The sequence below is a fragment of the Saccopteryx bilineata genome, chromosome 6, assembly GCF_036850765.1.
Source record: "Saccopteryx bilineata isolate mSacBil1 chromosome 6, mSacBil1_pri_phased_curated, whole genome shotgun sequence".
Taxonomy (NCBI): Eukaryota; Metazoa; Chordata; class Mammalia; order Chiroptera; family Emballonuridae; genus Saccopteryx; species Saccopteryx bilineata.
Window position 1 is genome coordinate 124,331,105 of NC_089495.1, and position 22,000 is coordinate 124,353,104.

At 55.4% G+C, this 22,000-nt stretch overlaps 1 protein-coding gene across 4 annotated transcripts in view; it reads left to right on the forward strand.

The window, feature by feature from the left end:
* Positions 1 to 22,000, forward strand: part of SEPTIN9 (septin 9) — a 164,269-nt gene that overhangs the window by 64,374 nt on the left and 77,895 nt on the right. The window contains exon 1 of one of the 4 annotated variants that reach the window (XM_066234076.1): positions 17,659 to 17,770. The exons of the other annotated variants lie outside the window; for them this stretch is intronic. Coding sequence (XP_066090173.1) covers positions 17,695 to 17,770 — 76 coding nt within the window. The 5' untranslated portion in view covers positions 17,659 to 17,694. Of the gene's footprint in view, positions 1 to 17,658; positions 17,771 to 22,000 lie in introns of those variants that run through there. 4 annotated transcript variants of the gene reach the window in all.

Here is a 22,000-nt window from a genome sequence, read left to right on the forward strand (position 1 = left end):
TCGTCCTGTTACCAAGGTAGCACAGGGAGTGAGCTGTCTTCTATCTTGGACGTGTCTGTCAGGTTCAGGTACCCCTGCCACTGACCTCCTGCACTCGCCTTGTGTTCCCTTCACCTGTGATCTCGGCTCTGTGGCAAACCTCCCATGTAGGGGCAAAGAGAGTACTTTGTATTTTGCTGACGTGATTTTTAAAGTCTCATTTCCCACTTTTCCTGGTACAAATGGGCCTAGAGGTGGCCTTGGCACCCGTCCCTGCCTGGGGTTACAGGGTGGCAGGAGGCTGATCCCTTTCCCTATCTCAGTCCGGGTTGGTGGAGACACTGGCTGTTGGATGGTGTGTTCTTCAGTGAAAGCAGGCTGAGTCCATTATCTCACAGCTCGGGTCTTCGTGTAACAAAAGCCTTTCTGACCTCCAGCTGTTGGCCCACTTTCTTCACACTTGCTGTAACCAGACTTGCACGCAGAGAAAGAATTGGAAAAGTCCTTGGTGTTTTTAGAAACCAGACCAGGCACTCTGGTCCCAGAGCCGTGCTCTTGCCTAGAGGATGCCTGCCCTTCTAAACCCTCAGGTGTCTCCTCACAGGACCCTCTATGTGGGCTCTGGGCCCAGGACCAGAGCTGGGGGGCAGGCAGAGGGCCTCCTGGGAGGGGCATGTACATTTGGCTGCTTGTCTGGGAGCCCAGACACCTCCAGGACACTGCACTCAGAGGCTTTCTTGTGGGTCCAGCAGCACCTGAAGCATTGGCCTGGTTGCTTGCTGCCCAGAACATGGGACCAGGCACAGCCACCATCCAGGTCATGAGGAGCAGGTGGACGCCTGTGCCTGGGTAGCAGAAGCATTTCTGTCATCGGCTTCACAGCTGGGCTGAGGGTCAGACCTGGGCGGGGGAAGTGGAGGCAGGCACAGGACACCCCGCTCTGGGGAGCGTCTGTCAGGAAAGGCTTAGGAGGGCAAGCTTACACTGCCATTTGAGGCTGTCTGGGAAAGTGCTTTGGCCTATACGCCTTGGTTTCTCCTCTGTTGTTAGGTTATAAGCACCTCTGTCTGAGGTTTGTTCAGCACTGAGCCTAGGTCCTCTCAAGGAGTGTGGTGGGAGCTGTTGTGCTGGAGCTGGGGCGGGGCAGGTACTTGCAAGGGCAGGTGGGTGTGGGTCCCTGAATGTCAGGATCAGGGGGCGGAAAGTGTTCAAAAGCCCAGGCGAAGGCCTGTCTGAGTCCCCTGGGGGCTGTGGGTGGACGGCATGGTCAACACTGTGGGTTCAGCGTGTCCATGAAGCCTGCCTGCCTGGGGGTCCTGCGTCCAGCAGATGCTCAGGCTCCTGGCCAAGCTGTGGTGGTGCCATGGTTCTCTCACTGTCACAGAGGAGGCTGGGGTCCTGTGGGCTGCAAGGCTCCTGCTTTGGGGAGATTGGCCTGGTTTCACCTACCATCCCCTGCACCCCAGAGCATCACAGATGGGTGGGAGACATGCCTGTTGCAGGGCCACATGCGGACAGTGACATGGGCAATTGTTGGACGACTTCACCGAGAAGACAAGGGTGGGGTCAGGCCCTCAGCCTTCCTGAAAGGTGGTGATGTCCGGGAGGGGCATCGTCCTTATATAGCAGCCCTTTGTGAGTCCTGATTGTGTGGGTACTGAACCTGGTTCCCAGCTAGGAGAGCTATCCCATCTCTCGCCAGTGGGGAGAGCCATGTGTCTCTTGCTTGCCACAGGGGCCAGTTTAGCTCTATATGCCTTGCCCTTGGGGTATGGGGAGCCTGGGCACAAGGAGGGTGCCTCAGGGGCCTCTGTGACTGGAAGAACAAACCTACCTGAGTTTGAGCCCCTAGGTCAGCAGCAGGCACAATGCTGGCACATGGTGGGCACTTGCTTAGACTACATTTGTTGAGGAGGCTGTCCTGCTGGTCAGGACCAGTGACATGGTGGCCCATTCATGATGGGACATCAAGGGGAATGCGAATGTGTGGATGGATGGCCTGCTTGCCCTGTAGGAGTAAGGGGCCTCTCTGCCTGGGCACTGCAGCCTCAGCTCCCTGCTGGGAGTGCTGTAGACTTCCTGTCCTAGTGCTAGCTGAGGAGAACGGGGTCCCTCCTCTTTCTCTTTGCATGCCCAGGCGTCAGGGGAGGTCATAGGTAGAGGTCAAGCCCCTCTCCCACATGGTTCACTAGCTGAATGCCCTGGGGATGAGCTGGGCTGCTGCTTGGAGAGGCTCCCCGGGGACAGGAGCACAGGGCTGCAGTGAGGACCTGGGGCCAGGCTCAGGGAATCCATGTCGGCCTCCAAACCCAGGAAGGAACCCATCTTGCTACCAGGCCCGACTGGGAGTTCCCCTCTGGGTTTGGAGAGCCCCATGGGCAGGGCTGTGCGTTTGTCCACTGTCCTGTGACCGTAACAGTGGGCTGCGTGCAGTAGACACTCGAAGACCTGGTAGTATGTGCAGAATGGTGGGCTGGGTGGGGGGTTCTGGGCAACCAGGGGGCTCTGAGCATCAAAGGCAGAGGCCCCAGGAAATGAATTTTTTTTTATTCATCCCAGAAACCCAGCCAGAAAATGAGTTCCTATGCTTTGTCTTGACAAAGCCACTGACGAAAAATGGTCAAACAGTGGCTCTTTTTCCAAAGCCCTGTTGGTTTTCCCCCAAATTTGGAGGCTCTCTGAGTTGCTTCTGAGACCAAACAGTCAGAACTCTCTGGGACACAGTCCCAGAAGCCTGAGGATTTGTAATCTCTGTGGCCAAGTGGATCTAGCACTTGGCCCCTAGACACCCCTGGCGCACGGGCATTTCTGGGCTTAGGCTGTTTAATTTGGTCTGGACAGAGCGTGGAGACTCTGTTCAGCCTGGACCAGGAGATGGTCCAGAAACTTCAAGTTTGTTGTCATTTTTTAAGTGCTGCTTTGTCCAGAGATTCGGGGGAGGGACAAGAGGAGGGCCTTGACTCAGAGGATATACACAAGGAGCGCTCCCCCTCCACCACGTGTCCACCCCAGCACTGTTCCTAGAGCCAGGCCCGCAGGGGAGGCAGGAGCCTGGGTGAGGTCCTGGCCTGCCTCTTTCTTCCTTGTGTTTGTCCCCATCCACCCTCTTTTCTGTGACCCTGAGTCTCTTAACAGCCCCTGCTAGGAGGCGGAGTCCTCTATTGCCCCCCCCCCCCTTCCCACCTCCCCTGTCTCTGGGCAGTTGGGGAAGCTGATGTCAGGCCCAGTAGCAAAATGTTATACCCTCCCCACACATGGCTCAGAGCTTCCTGTGTCCATGCCCCCAGCTCTGGGACACCCTGCCTTCAGGTACCTTGGAATAGCATCCTGGAAGCCAGGTGAGATGCAGGAGGGGAGGCAGGCCAGATGTCTCCCCTCCCCCACCCCCTTCTGTTCCTCTATGACTGTCATATCAGGGGACCATCTGACTCGAGGTGCCAGACAGTTGTTCCCTGGGTACAAATGGGGCAAGGGTACCCCCAGGGCCTCGGGCCTGGTTTTGCAGGGGATGGGGTGGGGGTGGGGAGTTAGGTCTGTCTTGTGGCCTGGATCTTATTTAGACTGAGTGGGGGAATTCCTGGGGGCTGGCTTTCCCCTCTCCCCTTCATCAGGCTGCCGGCTTCCTCACTCTACAAGGAGGGGTCAGTACTCCGTTCTTGGCAGTTGGTGTCAAGTCTTGTCTGAAGATTCTGTGTCTGGTTTCCTACCCCCCAAACCCACAGCCTCTCCCTGCCCTCCGAGACACCCTGGGTATGATGACTGTCTTTGCTGCTGGGCTTCCTGCTGTCCTCTGGGGCAGGGCCTGGGGGTCCGAGCACCTTCTGGTGGATGGCTACAGCTAAGGGTCCTCCTGGGAGTGAGGAGGGGAGCTGACGACCTCCCCCTCTCTGCCTGTAGGAGGTTAACTGATGGACCCGGCTCATCTTTCTTTTTGGTGGGAAGAAAGACAACTCCCCGGCAAAGTGAGCCTGGCTTAGACCCAGGCCTCTGCCGTGCCCCTCCCCCAGGCACTGACCGGGCGCTGGAGATGTTTGTGGTGTGACCCTCCGCAGCCAGCAGCCTGGTGGAGTCCCTTGGCCTCCCAGGCAGGGGGTTTCATCCTGTGCCTGCTGACCCTGCCCTTGGAGCTGGACGCCGGCTGCGAGAAGGGCTAGTCCTCTGGGGAGTGAGGAGGAGGTAGCAAGAGGAGCTGTCCTGTCGTCGTGGGCCGCCCCCCCCCATCCACAGGGGTGGGTAGTTTCCCTGAGAGGCCAGACTCATGTCCCCATGTCCCCTGGGGGTTAATACTATCTCCAGGAAAAGATACAAGTTCTGGCTTTAGACCAAACCGGATTTCTCTGCTGTCCCGGCCTCCTGTCCCCCATTACAAGTTAGGGGAAGGCATGCTCCATGAAGGAGCTGGTTTGGGTTTTTCCCTTCAGTTCCAGTACTGGAACCCAGCTGTACTCTGGTGGGCTAGGAGAAAGGGGAGGGGAGAAGGAAGAGGAGGACCAGGAGGAGGACCAGGAGGAGGACCAGGAGGAGGATTGCTGGGTGGGGGAGTCAGTTGGTTCACTCATTTGTTTATTCAGCATCTCTCTGTGGGCGCCAGCCAAGGGCCAGCTCTGCTCTCAGTTCTGGGGGTCCAGGCATGAGCCCAGGAGTGGGTGGGTTGCTCAGGGCTTCTTGGTGGAAGGAGCACCTAAGCAGAGTCCTAGCAGGAGTTTTGCAGGCAGTGTTCAGGCTGGTGATGCTGGCTGGGTTCTCTTTCAGGTTCCTCCTACTTGTACTTGGTTTGGGAGGCCCAGCTGTGCCTGCACCTGGCACAGGTGCCCTGGGCACTGAGCGGCACTGAGATGGGAGGTGGGGGGAGAGGGCTGTGCTTGCAAGCCTAGGTAGGGGCCTGAAGATGATCTAGGCTCCCTCTTGCCTCCTGGGAGGGACTTGGGTCGTGAGTAGCCCAGGTGGGAGAGAGGGGCCATGTGTTAATTTAGCAAGGGAGTGGCAGGCTTGCTTTAAGCCCGGCCTCTTATCAGCAAACCTCAGAAAGAGCTGCTTTGCTTTTTCTGCTGAACTACAAAAGAAACCCTTGACGGGCCTAGGTCCCCTTGGGGATGAGATGGGGAAGATCATTCATTTGCACTTTCGCAGGCCCCCTGCAGGGAGGAGGTGGCAGGTGGAGCTGTGTCCCCCCCCCTCCTGGGTGGCTGCCCCCCCCCCCCAAGTCCTGATCCAGAAAACAGTGGGTAGCTCTGGTGAGGCTAGGCTGGTGTGTGTGTGTGTGTGTGTGTGTGTGTGTGTGTGGCGCTAAATATTTACATATCTCCTAATATTTAAATGATAAAGCCAGGCTCCTGCAAACAGCTGTCAGGCTCAGCCCCCGCATTCTTTTTCTCTGACCCAAGTCCAGGCCCCTTTACTCACAAGCTCTTCCTCTGACCAAGCTGGTTCTTATTATTTTTTCATAACCATCTCATTTATTGAGCACTTACTGTATGCCATGCACTGGGTGGGTACTTTGTCCTTGGAGCCCTGCAAGGTAGCCAGCCATGCTGCTAGGCTCACCCAGGTCCTCCTGACCCCATACCTGCATCATCCCTCCCTCCCTTCTGCTGAAACCCTTCCCCTGTGGCCCTCCCTGGTGCCTCCGTACATGGGTTGATTCTGTCTGGCTGTGATGAAGTCTGTCTCCTTGTCAGTGGTGGGTGAGGACAGCTGGCAGTCCAGAGCCCACCTCTGAGCCTGGGGTCTGGGGCGGGGGCTGCCTCTGTTCCAATCCCAGCACGTTTGCAAAACAGAAACAACGGTGCCCAGCTTGCAGGGTGGCTGGAGGCTTAGGGGAGGCAGGGTGTGTCCAGAGCTGCTCTCTGCTTTTAGAGTCAGCTTTGAGGAGCCCTGGTGGGAGTGGGCGGCAGAGTGGAGCAAAGGTTTAGCACACTGGCTCAGATCCGGTTTCACCCTTGCCCACACTGTGACTTTGGGTGAGTCATTAGCCTATCTGCCTTGGTTTCCCACCTGTTCGATGGTGAGAGAGTAAAATCACTCTTTTTAGGCGGTCATGACAATTGAATGAACTGATGTAATAAAAGCCCTCAGGGTAGGCCCCGGCCTGTGTATATTACTGCATGGTGACTAGTAAAAATTAAGTGAAATTTTTTAGATTAGTAGGGTGTGCCAGGAGGCATCCGAGGCCCCTAGTGGGCCTCCTTGGGCTGCTCTAACAACACCATAGACTGAGGGGCTAGAATCAGGGGTCCCCAAACTTTTTACACAGGGGGCCAGTTCACTGTCCCTCAGACCGTTGGAGGGCCGCCACATTCAGTGCTCCTCTTACTGACCACCAATGAAAGAGGTGCCCCTTCCGGAAGTGCGGCGGGGGGCCGGATAAATAGCCTCTGGGGGCCGCATGTGGCCCGCGGGCCGTAGTTTGGGGACGCCTGGCAGAAGTCCAAGATCAAGTTGCTGGCACATTGGTGTTTAGTTAGGGCTTTCTCCCTGTTTCTCTGTCTCCTTACCAGGCAAACGAGGTCTCTTCCTTTTTTTTTTTTTTTTTTTACTTTTTAAAAAAATTTTATTTATTCATTTTTAGAGATAGAAGAGAGAGAGAGACAGAGAGAAAGGGGGAGGAGCAGGAAGCATTAACTCCCATATGTGCCTTGACCAGGCAAGCCCAGGGTTTTGAACCGGTGACCTTAGCATTCCAAGTCAATGCTTTATCCACTGCGCCACCACAGGTCTGGTGGGGGTCTCTTTCTTAACACACTAAACCGTTCATGGGAGCTCCACCCTCATGTCCTAATCACCTGTCACAGACCCCACCTCCTAATACTGTCACCTGAGGGGTTAGGATTCAGCGGACCAGACATTCCATCCACCCAGGGGCAGACATGAGCAAGCCTTGCCCCTGCCCTCAGGAGGATGACAGTCTTTGGGGAGGAGTGTGGCCACTGCCTTCGGGAGGAGCAGGGAGAGGCCAGTGGAGGTGGGAGGCTGGCTGGGTTCCTGGGTGCCAGCTCCATGCCTCTCTCCTGACGTGTTTCCTGGGGCAGGTGAGCTCTGCCGTGTTTTCTTGTGGAGGCCCGGCCGCTTGGACCTTCTCTGCCTAAGGCAGGAGTCGGGAACCTTTTTGGCTGAGAGAACCATGAACGCCACATATTTTAAAATGTAATTCCATGAGAGCCATACAACATACCGCATTATCCAATAAAAAATTGGTGTTGCCACGGAAGATAGCTGTGATTGGCTCCAGACACCGCAACTATGAACATGAGCAGTAGGAAATGAATAGAGTATATAATACATGAGAATGTTTTATATTTTTAACGTTTTTTGTTTTTTTATTAAAGATTTGTCTGTGAGCCAGATGTGGCTTGTGGGCCATGTGACCAATACACCCCCCCCCCCCGGTCACATGGTTTTTCTCTTCCTAGCGTTGTCCAGTGTGTCCTTTGACTGTGTGACGGACCTGGCAGCTAAGTGGCAGTGGCTGAGGCAGGACACTGACTTTGGGTAACTGCAGAATGTGAAGGCGGGTGGGCTGCTGAGCTAGTGGCCCCAAGGTCCCTGGCCAGAGCCACCCTGGCAGTGTCCATACTTAGGATTTTCTTCTTAAAGGATTCTTAGGAGCGAGTGCATGTGGGGACAATGCTTGTGAGCCCACGAGAGGACAGAGGTTCTCACCTCTGCCCCTCAGACACAACCTGGGGTGCCAGGCCCACCTGGCTTTCCTGAATCAGAACCTCCGAGAGGCGGGGCCAGCGGTCTACTCTTTACCAAGCTCCAGAAATGATTCTCATCAGCAGTCAGAGCTGAGGATGATCCGGAACCAGAACTCTAGAGCCACAGGGAATTTAGGACCGAGTGCAAGGGTGTGTAGATATTGGAGCTGCAGGTGCCACATGGTGAGAAGTGCACACCAGTGACACTGCTGGAGCTGGTGTTTAATAATACACATTTGCCGAAATACTGATGGTGATCTGGGTGTTGGGTTCAGAGATGTTTTTCCCACTGCTTTTTCTATGTTTTGCAGATTTTCTCCATTGCACATAAGTTGCTTTTATAGTCAGGAGAAGAGCAGTAGGTATTTATTTTTAAAAGTTCATTGTCAAAAAGAAAGACAGTGCAGTCAACCCAGTCTCCTGGTTGGGGCTCCTGGGTCCCTGCCGGCTTTCCCAGTACCGGCTGGGTGCTGAGAAGCCAGGGCCACTGGGAACCCGGTCTGTAGGCACTGCTAGCGGCTGCATTTTTGGCCACAGCAGAATGTGACTGGAGCCAAGGTCCCTGACCCCTGCTTGGGAGGGGAGATGGGCTGGCCCTCCCTGTCTACCCCTGGTCAGGCCCCTGTAGTTTGGCTGAGTGTTGAAATTGCTGCACCTTATTGTTTCAGGACCAATGAGAGAAACTTGGGGCTGGTTGCAGACCTCAGAATAGCCCTTGTGGGGGTCACACTGTGTCTGAGGTGGAAGGGACTTTCAGTCCACCCTTCCTGGACTTCACTGGGAAGCTGAGGCTGGAGAGGTCATGTGCCTGGCTCGGGTGGGGCGTAGATGGTGACAACTACCATCGGGCTTGTGACAGCTCTGTGCATTGCCCCAGCCTCCCCCAGCAGAGCTTCCCCAACTTGAGCAGCTATGTGGAGGACGACTTGGTGAAAAGTCTCCATTTTTAGCTAAGAAAAGAATGACTTGCCTGTAGCTTCATTTCCTGCGTGCTCTCTCTCTCTTGTCTTCGACACTTCCCACAGTGGGGCTTTCAGGATGGATGGGAGGGTGAGGATTTGGGCCCCTCCCTGCCTTGTGTCCCTTGTACCAGGTGGCTGGAAAGGGTCTTGCTGCCTCGGGCTCCATAGGATGGGAAAATGGGAGGTGGAGGTTGGCAGCCTGGGCCTGTGTGGCCAGCCAGCCGGCAGGCAGGCTAGTCAGAGGTTACAGGGCTGAGTTACAGGCTGGGCAGTGGGGTGGGGTGGCTCAAGTCTCCTTTCTGCCTGGAGCTCTGATGTGGAAGGCTTGGAGTTTGCTGTAAACAACCTAATTTTTTCTTCTCCCACTGGCCATAAATAGAACTGAGGGGTTGTCTATTTATGGGATACGGTCCTGGAGGGGGTGGGGCATCTGTCCACCTGCAGCCAAGCGGACAGGCGGCTGAAGGGCCACACACTACCTGCCCCAGAGGCCGCTCCCCTCTAACAGCCGGGAAGATGCCTTACAGGGTCCTGTGTAAGTCTGGTCACCCCCTGAGGGTACTGGGGCATAGTGCCCACCCTGCCCAAAGGGGTCTGCTCTGTCAGGAGTTTTCCCCCCGAAACAGCATAGAGCACATGGAGGCTCAAAGAACAAACCTAAAAGGAGGAAAGAGTAAGTTGGTCGCTGCCTAGAACAGAACCAATGTGCATGGTCAGTTCAGGGAGTGTCAGGGCACGAGATATGAGGGGCTTTGGTGGGAGAGAGAAGACTTGGTCGGCAGGGAGTCGGAATGAGTAGCTGGGTTTCCATGGCTACTGCAACCAAGTACCGCAACTGGGGGACCTTCAAACCCAGGTCTGGAGGCCAGAAGTCCAATGTCCTGTTGTTGGCAGGGTCATTTACTGAGGGAGGCTCTGGGTGACACTCTCCCATGTCTCTCCCGCCATCGGGGGCGGCCGACAATCCTTGGCTGGGACAGCACTCCAGTCTCTGAGCCTGTCTCCAGGTGGCCTTCTCCCTGTGTCATCCTCTTTTTCCTCTGAGGACACACCTTGGATTTAGGACCCTCCCCAAACCCTGAATGATCTCCTCTCGAGAACCTTAATCACACCTGCAAAAACCCAATTTTCAGATGAGGTCACATTCACATGTCTGGGAGTGGGGACATGGGCATATCTTTTTGGGGTCACTCTTCAATCCACTGCAGTGGCCCATCTTAGGGAGCAGAGTGTTTGAGGCTTGGGGTGAGTGGGATGATCACTGGGTGTGTGGGGGACATACCAGGTTTGGACGTCCCTCATGGCATGACCTGGAGTGACTGTTGGCCTCTCTGGGTTGTGTGTGGCCCCTCATCTGCGTAATGATAGCACCATCCCTCCCATCTCTGGTCCTCTTAAGCCGGTGGTCCCCAACCTTTTTTGGGCCACAGACTGGTTTAATGTCAGAAAATATTTTCACAGACCGGCCTTTAGGGTGGGATGGATAACTGTATCACGTGACCGAGACAAGCGTCAAGAGTGAGTCTTAACCTGACCAGGTGGTGGCACAGTGGATAGAGCGTCGGACTGGGATGCGGAAGGACCCAGGTTCGAGACCCCGAGGTCGCCAGCTTGAGCGCGGGCTCATCTGGCTTGAGCAAAGAGCTCACCAGCTTAGACCCAAGGTCGCTGGCTCCAGCAGGGGGTTACTCGGTCTGCTGAAGTCCCGCGGTCAAGGCACATGTGAGAAAGCAATCAATGAACAACTAAGAAGTCGCAATGCGCAACGAGAAACTGATGATTGATGCTTCTCATCTCTCTCCATTCCTGTCTGTCTGTCCCTGTCTATCTCTGCCTCTGTAAAAAAAAAAAAGAGTGAGTCTTAGACAGATGTAACAGAGGAAATCTGGTCATTTTAAAAAAATAAAACATCATTCAGACTTAAATATAAATAAAATGAAAATAATGTAAGTTATTTATTCTTTCTCTGCAGACTGATACCAAATGGCCCACGGACTGGTACTGGTCCGCGGCCCGGGGGTTGGGGACCACTGCTCTAAGCCACTGCACTCGGGTGGAGGCTCGGGTGGAGTGGACCGGGTGGGCTACTTCCCCTGTGCCTGCCCACTGCTGCATCCCTGACGAGGGGCCAGGTTCTGATGTGGGCACTGTCCCTGGGACTTTTCCTGAGTGAGTGAGTGAGTGAGTGGGGCCCATCGTTGCTGCGAGCAGGTTGCAGTCACCTCCTGTGCTGGAGCTGGGAGGGGGTGGCATTGCTAGACCCCCGTTTCTAGAACTTTACCTTCCCTCAGAGGCAGTGACCCCCCCCTCGCACTTTGAATCGGCCCCCTTGTCCACTATGGTCTTGGCCCCCACGTGGCTCTGGGCAGCTCCTTGGGCTGGAGTACAGAGACCCCTGGAGTGTGGCCCTCAGAGTGGACCCAGTGAGCACCTCCAGCCAACTGCTGCGCCTGGCTTGATTGAGGTTTCCAGGGTCCTCTCGAGTCCTTAGGTGGGCATGTGGAATTTGCCAGGAGCTCGTTGTTTCTAGTGAGAGCCAAGCAAGGGCCCCCTCCCCGGCTCTTTGGAACAGCTAGGCAGCCCCTCTGGTGGAGATGGTGCTGCTTTCTGGGACTCCTTCTGGAATCTCGATGTTTAGCTTTGGCCTCCCATGCGACAAATCCAGCTCCACCAAGCCTCTCGTGTCCTTTCGTGTCTTTTCAGACAGAGGCTGGGTCCACCAGACCCTCAGCGTCAGCAGAACCCATTAGTCCAGCGTAGTGTCTGCAGGGCTTTGTGATCCCTGAGGCTCTGCCCTCTTGTTCATCCTGGCTTGGCCAGTTTTGGGTCCTGCTGTTGCCAGCCCCCCACCCCCTACCACACCATTTCTCATGAGGCCTGGGGTGCAGCTGGACACCCAGGAGGGTGCTGCTCTGACTGGGGCCTGACTGAGGCCTGAACTCTGCTCTCCGGGGTCACCGTACCCTGTAATTAGGCCACAGCTCATATTGGCCTCGGCAGCACCCACCTGCTGTCCACAACGGAGAGAAACAGACAGAGCCACAACACACAGAGCTCCATCTGTCTCTGGCTCCTTTGGCAGGTGGCATGATGAATGGAGGGTTCCACCTGGGCCAAGTGGCCCCTGGTGTTATGTGTTTTTTTTCGCATTTTTACAGTTCTTTTACTGTTTCCCCCAGTGGTCAGTGGGATAAAAGAGGAGGGAGTGGTGGCCCTGTCCCCTCCCCCCCCTGCCCCCTGCCCCTGCCCCCAGGTGGATTGTGTGTGACTACCACTCTGTTCATGGCCGTGGGGCTGAGAGTGGAGCAGCTGACCACAGGCCTGGCTGGCACATCCCTGAGGGTCTCTGGTCCTGGTCTGCACCCAGCTCAAGGGCCCGGACAGGCCATGTATAGGAAGGCTTGCCTGCAGGGTCATTTTTATGAAAGGAGCAGTTTGATGGTTCTTGCTCTATGGTTGTGGGGGACAGGGTGCTGTCAGGGAGTAGCTGTCACAGGGCCTGCTGATTTAAGGAGAGGTGTGTTTGGGGGCATGGTGGACAGTGGGAGGGGGTGGAAAGGAGGCTTGGACATAGGTGGGGACCTTGTAGTGGAGGGAGGGGCTCCGTAACATTTGAGACCCTTGGAGCTGGGCTTGCGGTTTTATTTTGAAGTCAGTCACCTCCCAGGGGCAGCCATTCATCAGGGAACCTCTGACTCAGGGAACCTCTGGCCCACGGAGACCTGAAGGGTCATCTGTCCCCTGCTCTCGTCCAGCCGACTGTCCCTGGGCCGCCTCCTTGGCTCTCAGGGAGAGATCCTGGGCTACTCTCACTGCGTCTCGCCTTGGGCCCTGGCTCAGGAAACCCTCCCCTTATCTAACCTGTATCTCTGTGCTCACTGTCTGCCCCCTTTCCCTCGTCTTGTTCTGTCCTTGCTGGAGGGAGCCAACAGTGGGTTTGTGGGGAACAACACAAGGTGGGTCCCAAACCCATTCTTCCAAGTGTGCTCATGTTCCCGTCACTTTAATTTAGTCAAGAAAAGGGGAAGTTCAGCATCTTCAGGTGACGTTTAAAGTCTGCCCAGAATAATCCCAGCACCGCCAGACCAGAGGCAGGGGTTCCCTTTGCCTGTGAGGCTGCCCTCTGTGGGGCGGGGCTTTCCAAGAAGAGACCCAGATCCAGGAAGTGACTTCCTCCCAGTGTATGTTGAGGCCCTGGTGGTACTTTGTGTACAGACAGATTTCTTGAAGCAGAAGTTGCTCCGTCCCATGATGCCTGCAGGAGTCTCACCTGTGAGGCAGCTCCCTGACCCCTGGAGCCATCACCCAAGCCCCTTCTCTGGTATGGAGGGAGCAAACACCAGAGTTAACCTGTGGTTGCTAGAGTGACCAGATAACTTACTGTCCCAATTGACACACTCTTGGAAGTGAAAAGGGGTACCCTGAATAATGACTGTGGGACAACAAATGTGAGCTGGACTATCCTAGGTGGGCTGCATGCATGGGTCCCTTGTATCAGGCCGATGAAGGGGAAGCTCTGAGCCCAGGGGTGGCAAGCAGCAGGAAGGGACCCTGGGCCAGCTGTGAAGAGCCAGGGTGGACTGACACAGGGGGGGCAGCGGGCAGGCTCCTGCCTGCTAGGCCAGGCCCGTTCCAGGGCACCTGGGTTCCCTCGTCAGAGCTGCTGAATCACAGCAGGAAGTGGCTTCAGCATTCACAGAAAGCTGAGGAAATTGAGTGCAGACTGCCCTCTGTTCTGTGTTCTGGTGGTGCACTGATTTTCTCTGGCTGAAGTAACAAAGTACTCTGCTGGGGGTCGGGGACAGAAGCAAATGAATCTCACAGTTCCAGGGACCATGCGTCCAAAACCGAGGGGTGGGCAGGACTGGCTCCTTCGGAAGGCTTTGAGGGAGGATCTGTCCTAGGCCCCTCTCCTGCTTCTGGTGGCCCCAGCCATACTTGGTGACCCGTGGCTGGTCAATGCATCACTCCAGTCACTGCTCCGACTCCAGTGGCTTTCTCGCCTGTGTATCTTCTCCTTTGGTGTCTCTCTGAGGACACTCTTCACTGGATTTAGGGCCCACCCTAATCAAGGACAATCTTCTCATTGCCAGGTCTTTGCCTTAATTACACCTGCAAAGACCCTTTTCCCAAATAAGGTCACTTTTTTTTTCTTTTTTTTACAGAGACAGAGAATGAGTTAGAGAGAGGAATGGATAGGGACAGACAGACAGGAACGGAGAGAGATGAGAAACATCAATCATTAGTTTTTCATTGTGCGTTGCAACACCTTAGTTGTTCATTGATTGCTTTCTCATATGTGCCTTGACCACGGCCTTCAGCAGACCGAGTAGCTCCTTGCTGGAGCCAGTGACCTTGGGTTCAAGCTGGTGAGCTTTTGCTCAAACCAGATGAGCCCGCGCTCAAGCTGGTGACCTCGGGGTCTCGAACCTGGGTCCTCCGTGTCCCAGTCCTACGCTCTATCCACTGCACCACCACCTGGACAGGCCCAAATAAGGTCACTTTCACGGGTTCCAGAATTAGGACTTAAACATACTATTTGAGGGGCCACTGTTTAACCAGTGTCCTGCAGACAGCATAGCCGATTCTGAAAGCTATGGTGCAGGAGTTGGGCATGGCCTCATGTCCATTCTGGGTAGGCTGTATGGTGTGGCTAGGCTGGGAAGGGCAAGTGAGGCTGTGTCCTACTTGTCAGGTTACTAGAGAGCCTTTTCTAGGAAGAAAGTAACATAATGAATTTGGGGAATAAGACAGAATCTGGGATCCTGAAGGCCAGCTGTTGACTGCAGCTACTCTGGGCTCCCTGCCAAGGTCCTGTCTCGAATGGAGCGACCACAGATCAATGGCATGCCTATCCCGGCCTTTGCATCCTTTTTATACCTGACCTGTCTTTGGCAGGGAAAGGCTGCTGTACCCTGGAGGCTGTGCGGAGGGTCCCCCTTGGGAGAGTGGCACAGTCCCTCCTCCAGCCTGGGGAGGAGGGAAGGGGCCTTGTTTGTTCTCTTGGAATAAGCAAGCACTACATCTCATCCTCACATCACTAATCCCTACCCTGGAGGCCAGGGCCAGGGACCAGGCCAGGCCCCTGGGTGGTGGCGTGGTGAATAGGAAAGACCCTTGGAGGGCCTGTGTCTCCCAGGACCAGGGCTCCAGAGGCAGAGAGAAAGCCACTCCTCCTCACATCTGAATTAAAAGGCTGTCCTCAAAATAAACGTGTGTTTGGGGTGGACTCTCCTGGGCATAGAGACCTCCTGGTGAGCTCAGACGCTGCTGGCTGCCCTTGTACACATCCCTAGGCCCGGTGGATATGGGTCAGCTGTTCCTCCTTTTCCATGGGTGGGGGCAGGGGTGGCCAGAACCTCAACAAGACTGTGTCAGGTGATGGGACGCTGGCCTGCATCTGGTCGGAAGGCCAGCCTCTGCTCCGTGCCCACTGCTCACATGCCCAGGGCAGCCCGCAGCCCTCGCCTACCACACTGGCCCTGGGCCCTGAACTGGGGGCTGGGGCAGAGAGGGCTAGTACTGGACATGGTCCTTTCGCTGTGTCTGGCCTTGGGGAGAGAGGGAGAGGCCAGTTCTTCACGTTCTCTTCCTTTATATGGACTTGGCCGTTGTTAAACAAACGGGTTTCTCTGTGGGAAGCCCAGGGCCAGCCCGCTGACAGCCCTGTTTTCTGACTTCCTTGGGCAGGCTCAGCCACAGTGTCTACTTGAAGCCCTTCCTTTTGGACTCTTTTTTTTTTCTTTTCTTTTTTTTCTTTTTTTTTTAGAGAAGAGAGAGAGAGATGGGGGGAGGAGCTGGAAGCATCAACTCCCATATGTGCCTTGACCAGGCAAGCCCAGGGTTTCGAACCGGTGACCTCAGCATTTCCAGGTCGATGCTTTATCCACTGCACCACCACAGGTCAGGCTGGACTCTTTTGCTTCCTGAGGGCACCTGTCCCCCCTCCCTATCTGGACCCTCCCCTCTTTTTCTCTCTTCCTCCCCCACCTGTCCCCTTATCCATCTGCTCCTCTGCTGAGCCTTCAGAGACCACTCCTGAGACAAAGATTCATGTGCAAGATGGTCCTTGCGGTCCCCGAGTGGGTGTGAGACAATTAGGAGGGTGGCCTATAAGGTCCATCACCAAGCATGTTGTGGTGTTACAGCTGTGGGCAGCTGGAGCTCAGCCTCACAGGGGCCCTGGTAGGCTTTGCACCATGTACCCCGGAATTATCCCTCCAGGGTGGGCTTGGGAGTTGACCTGAGAGCCACCAGAATTACCCTTTCCTGTCTCCCATCTGGGGCACCAGGTGACCACCAGGAGAGGCCCTCGGCAGAGGGGCAGATACTGGCCATGGGTGTGATGAACATGGGTAAGGCATGTGCAGTCTTGGCCACCTGTGGGCGGGGGGGAGGGGACCACACACACACACAAACATAGATGTGCACACATGCAGATGGTTATTACACCAGCAACTGTAAAAATTGCTGCATGGTCACCACCTGGTCCCTCTTCTGTCTTTCCTGCTACGTTGGAGGAAAGTTTCCACTGCCCCCTGTCCCACAGCCAGATCCTGCTCTGCCAGCCCTTCCTGTGCCCCTTACCCACTGCATAGAGTCAGGCCTGTACTTACAGGGGAGAGAACAGGACCACGTCCCGCTGACCCCAGGAGTCATACCAGGTCCTGGACTCACTCCAGCGGTGGCAGTTTCCTGGAGGGCGGGGTGTTCCTGTGGCCTTTAATGCAGGCTCAGGGTAGAGAGTCTGGACCATCCCTCTGGGTGCTCTGGGCCCCTGACCTTGGAAGAGAATCAGTGTGACCAGGGTTCCTGGATCCCTGAGTCAGACCTGGATCCCGTGCTGGGCAGCCGCCATATCGCTCTCTCCCTTGGGAGCTGCGCATGGGTTCATTCTGACCTCGTCTTCAGCATTTCGTTGCATGACATCTGTCCTAGACTAGAGAAGGGCTCTGTGGTTTGCCCGGTATCCCCTCCCCAGGCCCCCTGCGTGCACCAGGAAATGTTTCAGGAGTGGAGAGAGGTTTGCTGGCAGCCTGTGGTCAGAGCTGGGCCTTCACAATGGCCCCTTGTGCGCTGGTACATTCCTCCTTAAACAGGCCCAGATCCAGGCTGCCCCCTCCCCCGCAGTGGGCAGGGTGGACAGGAAGGTTTGCGTATCTGGGGAGGTGGCTGGCCTCTGTAGCAGCTGAGCCTGTGGTTTGATGGACTGGAGAGGGTGTTGCAGAGGGAAAGGATCCGGCATCCACAAGCCTCCCCCTGTTCTCAGCCAGGCTTATTTAAAAACAGTGTTGATGGTATAATCTCCTGAAAATATTAAGTGACGCACATTTCATGTAGCATGTTGGGAAGAGGCAGGAGGCTCTCATGGAGAAAAACACCCACCGTGATTCCACCCAGAGATGGGTGTTTTCAGCGCATGTGTGCACACACTGCACACGTGTGAGGGAGCTGGGACCTCTGCATGCACACGTCTTGTGCTCTGCAGTTTTACTTTGGTCTCAGCACTTCTCGTCTTCAAAAGCGTGATTGCGATGCCCACATGGGACTTCAGCATACGGGCTTAGAAAAGTCCATGTAAACTGGAATTGTTTCCAGCCTTTGCTATTTGAACGTTGATGCACATGTCCTCATACAATTCGTCTTTCTGTTCCTTGATTATCTCCTTGGGAAAAATTCCCAGCTGGGGGCCAAAGTGCATGAACGGTCTTCTGGTTCTTGGTGCATGTTGGAGAGGGCTTCGGGGAGCAGGTGAGGTTTGTGCCTGGCTTGGGGCGGGGAGCTTGGACCCAGTGGAGGAAGAGGGGAGAGCTGTGCTTCCGAAGGGGTGTTGCAGAGGTGGCTACACCTGCCCTGAGGGGTGGCAACGTTTCTCCCTCCCCTTGGCCCTGGATTTATTTGTCTGCTGCTCTGCCAGAGTCCTCTTTGTCCTGTCCATCCGGGATCTCGGGCTGCAGTAAAGCCCTGCCGACCAAAGGGGCGGCAGCGAGTGCTGCTCCCCACTGCGCTGCCCAGTGTGGTCATGTAGCGTCTCAAATCTTCAAAATGCCAAGCTCATGAACACCTGTGGTTTCCGTGGCCACATGTGGACACCCCTTGGCTGCCTCTGCCTCCACAGGCGGAGAGAGGAGGGTGAGTCAAGTGAGCAGGTAATATCCGGTATCCCCCACGGAGGTGGTGGAGGGTGGCTGTGCGTGGATACGCAGGATGTATGTCTTTAGGGGTATGTCTTTAGGAATCTGGGGGAGAAGAGACGTCAGGGGACCCTGTGCTGCCAGCTGGGTGCTGCTGGTGTCCAACACCCCTGGTGGGGAGGCAGCTGTGCACAGGCCCCCTTTGTGAAGCCTGCCTTAAAAAAAACGATCCGTTTTATCTCCAGAGGCTCCAGTGTAACCCCAGAACAGTGCCACCCCCGACACCGCCCCCCTTCAGGGGTTTTATGTGAGTCCAGGAAGGGGAGAGGAGGCAGCTTTTCCTCCTCTTGGTCCCCGGACACAGCAGTTCTGGAGTTGCTCAGCCATGCTTCTGTTAATCTATCTGTTGGACATTTGTTGAGTGCGGTTAGGCATGGATAGGGACTGGGGCATGGAGTGCAGTAACCACCCAGGGGAAGGGCTCCTGGCAGTTATAGCCCAGAGGGTTCATCCTTCTGATGGTCCTTGTGTTCACCTCCTGCGGCTGCCCTAACAAATCACCACAAACCGTGTGGCTTGAACAACAAAACTCGGTTCTCTCCCAGTTCTAGAGAACCAGAGTCCAAAATCAGGGTGTTGGCAGAACCCACTTCTGGTGGCCCGGGGTGCTCCTGGCCTTGTGGCTGCCTCCTCCCCATCTCTGCTTTTGTCTTCACGTGGCCTGTCTGTTGTCTTTTCTGTCTCAAATTCCCTCTTCCTTTCTCTTATGAGAACAAACACATGGGATTTAGAGCCCATCCTAAACCCAGGCTGATCCCATCCAAATAAGGTTCCAGTCACAGGTTCTAGGGGTTAGGCTTGGAGGTACTTTAGGGGGGTACTTATTCAACCCATTACAGACTTAGGGGAAAGTGGAGTGTCTCAGGCTGGAAAGGGGGTGAAGACCCAATGCCTTCCCACTCTGGAGGCCCCTTCTCTGGGGCTCCCCAGGGCTCCGTGCCCACAGTTACAGATCTGTGAGTAGCCTATAAGTTGTGTAGAAGCACCTGATGGAGAACTGACTGGCAGTATGATACAGGTGAGGACGTCAGACTGTGTTTCCAGGGACTCCAAACACTCTGAAGTCCCTCCATGGCCTGGATGACACGGAGGCGGAGGGGTGTGAACTTGGCGGCCCTGGGCAGGCTTTGGGAGGCGTCAGAGTGAGCCTGGCTTGGGGGGGGGGATCAGAGGAGCAGAGCAGACATGCTTGTTTGAGGGGATGGCATAAACCAGGGGTCCCCAAACTACGGCCCGTGGGCCGCATGCTGCCCCCTGAGGCCATTTATCCGGCCTCCACCGCACTTCCGGAAGGGGCACCTCTTTCATTGGTGGTCATTGACCATCTCATTAGCCAAAAGCAAACCCATAGTTCCCATTGAAATACTGGTCAATTTGGCCTGACCTGTGGTGGCGCAGTGGATAAAGCGTTGACCTGGAAATGCTGAGGTCGCTGGTTCGAAAGCCTGGGCTTGCCTGGTCAAGGCACATATGGGAGTTGATGCTTCCAGCTCCTCCCCCCTGTCTCTCTCTCCTCTCTCTGTCTCTCTCTCTCTCTCTCTCCTCTCTAAAATGAATAAATAAAAAAAAAAAAAAAAAAAAGAAATACTGGTCAATTTGTTGATTTAAATTTACTTGTTCTTTATTTTAAATATTGTATTTGTTCCCGTTTTATTTTTTTACTTTAAAATAAGATATGTGCAGTGTGCATAGGGATTTGTTCATAGTTTTTTTTATAGTCCGGCCCTCCAACGGTCTGAGGGACAGTGAACTGGCCCCCTGTGTAAAAAGTTTGAGGACCCCTGGCATAAACCATCAAGAGCAACCTAAACATTCTAGACGCTTGTTGAGCAGCTCTGTTGTAGAGGTGGCGACAGCCCTGTTCTGTTGGAGCACGGGACTGACAGGGAGGGACAGTGCTGGACAGCCCATGCAGGTGGATAATATAGCTGGATGATAAGCACCAGGTAATATAGGGCCAGGGAGAACCCATGCTGCAGAGAAACACAAAGCAGCCGAAGAGAGGCAAGGGTGGTGGGTGGCGACGGGCATGTGCCCTTGTGTAGCCAGGCCAGGGAAGGAGCCGGGTTCCAGGGCGCCTCTGATCCATTTGGCAGGGATCCGTGCATGTGCGGGGCTGGTCCTATTCATTGCTGCCTCTGAACTCAGATGTTGCTCTGGACTCAGGGAGGGCTTTGCTTTAGTGCAGCTCTTAAACATGAGTCCGGTCTTGTTATTCTGAACAAACCTGGGAAAGCTTCTCCCCTGCCTACTTTCTGTTCTCCAAGAAACCAACACCAGTGACACCTGGAAATGTCTATGCCGAGGTGGGTGGGTGCAGACCCCTCCTCTAGGGAGCTCACAGACAGGAGCCACCATTCAGGGACAGTTTGGGCCGTGTTCTTGAGGCAGCAGGGGTAGACCAGATGCCTCAGAGGTCTGGGCACTTAGCTCTGGACTTCCTGTGTAGTCTGACAGGCAACCAACCTCTCCTTGGGGCATTCAGGCTTCTTTGGAAACAGAGGTGGGGGCTTTCGCACCCTGTGGTGATCTTGGTGGATAGCCCCCCAACCCCCTCATAGAAAGGTAGGGTTGCACCAAGTTAGGGTCCCAGCATTGGTTCAGGCCCTGTTGCCCTCGGCGATGCTGTCAACCAAAGGGCACAGGCCGAATGCAGTCTACGGATGTGACTTTGTCTGAAGTTTTAAAAGTGTGGTTGTGCTTTGTTTGTGCTGGCTTCTGAACCAGGAGACAGCGTGAAAACAACCAGATGTCTAGGTTCTCTTGAAGTCAGTCCGAAGCCTGGCTACCCAGGGCCTACACACCTGGACGACAGCAGGTGTGTGCCTGAGATGTGTGAGATGACATGCCAGCTCCCCAAGTCCACATATCGTCCCCCTCCGAGGACATTTGCAGCTCCTGCTGGGCCTCTGGGATGGTGGAACTTTGCAACACAGGCTTCTGTGGCCTGTATCCCCCAAGAAGGAGGTGTGCCCAGGGCTTAGGGAGGGCCTCGCAGGAGGGCCATGTCTGGGGAAGCAGAGTTCAGGCGGCAGGTATCAGGCCTCCTGCGTGTCCTCCTACTCCTCGCATTGAGATCCACACCCCCGGGCCCCCTGCCCACTCAGCTGCCCGCCAGGCCCAGGTCTTGTGAAGGAAGTGCTGTCCACTAGGAGGACTTGAGAGCTGAGTTGGAATTTGAAGGAACGGAGATGGGAGGGAGGGGCCACTTAGAATGGCTCTGGAGAACTGTTGTTGGGGGCTGGGACTCCCTGCAGGCTGTGGGGAGGAACTGGTGGGGTCTCTTGAAATCCTGGGCTCAGGGTTGGTGAGGCAAGGGATGAGAGGGGTCAGGGAGAGGTGTTGACCGTGGGTTGCTGGGGGCCCTGCTGGTGGGAAGGAGCTGGTGAGTGTTCCTACCACATGTGCCCCTTCCTGCTCTGGTCTTTATAACCGGGACCAGCTGGTTCTTGTTTGGAGCTCGGCTGCAGGAACTGTGGGGGATGGCGGCTTCTTAGGCACCACTGCCTCAGAGTGGGGGAGCAGACCCTGGCAGAGATGGTGGACGGCGGGGTGAGAGTCAGATTGTCAGCGCCGCTCAGGGCTCCGGGTCTGGCTGGGGCGAACAGTACAGGATAGAGGCAGGTGGAGGTGAGGGAGTGGACCATGCCAGGCCTCTGTGATTTCACCAGAAACTGGACAGCCATGTGCTTAGAAGCTTGGGCCTTAGAGTCAGGCAAACATGCCTTTTGGGTCTACCACTCACTGTCCCTGCCATCGGGCCCCAGTGTCGCTATCTGTACCAGGTGATGATGCCCTGACATACGGCAGAGGGTTATTGTGAGGGTCAGTGTGACGGTGCGGCAAGCCCAGCCTGGCGGCATTCAATATTCAGTGTTGGTTCTTCCTGCTGTTGTTGACATGGTGATGTCTTCTTAGGGTTGTGCTGTTAGTACTGGGGACGACCCCTGCTGCTGTGGCGTGCTGGTGATAGTGTCTGCGTGGGGGGGAGGTGAGGAGGGAGAGAGGAAGGCCATGACAAGAAAGAAGCCAGAGCCTGACCAGTGTTTGCTCAGTGGATAGAGTATCAACCTGGGACTCTGAGGTCCCAGGTTTGAAACCCTGAGGTGGCCGGCTTGAGCACGGCCTCATCTGGCTTGAGTGTGTGCTCACCAGCTTGAGCTTAGGA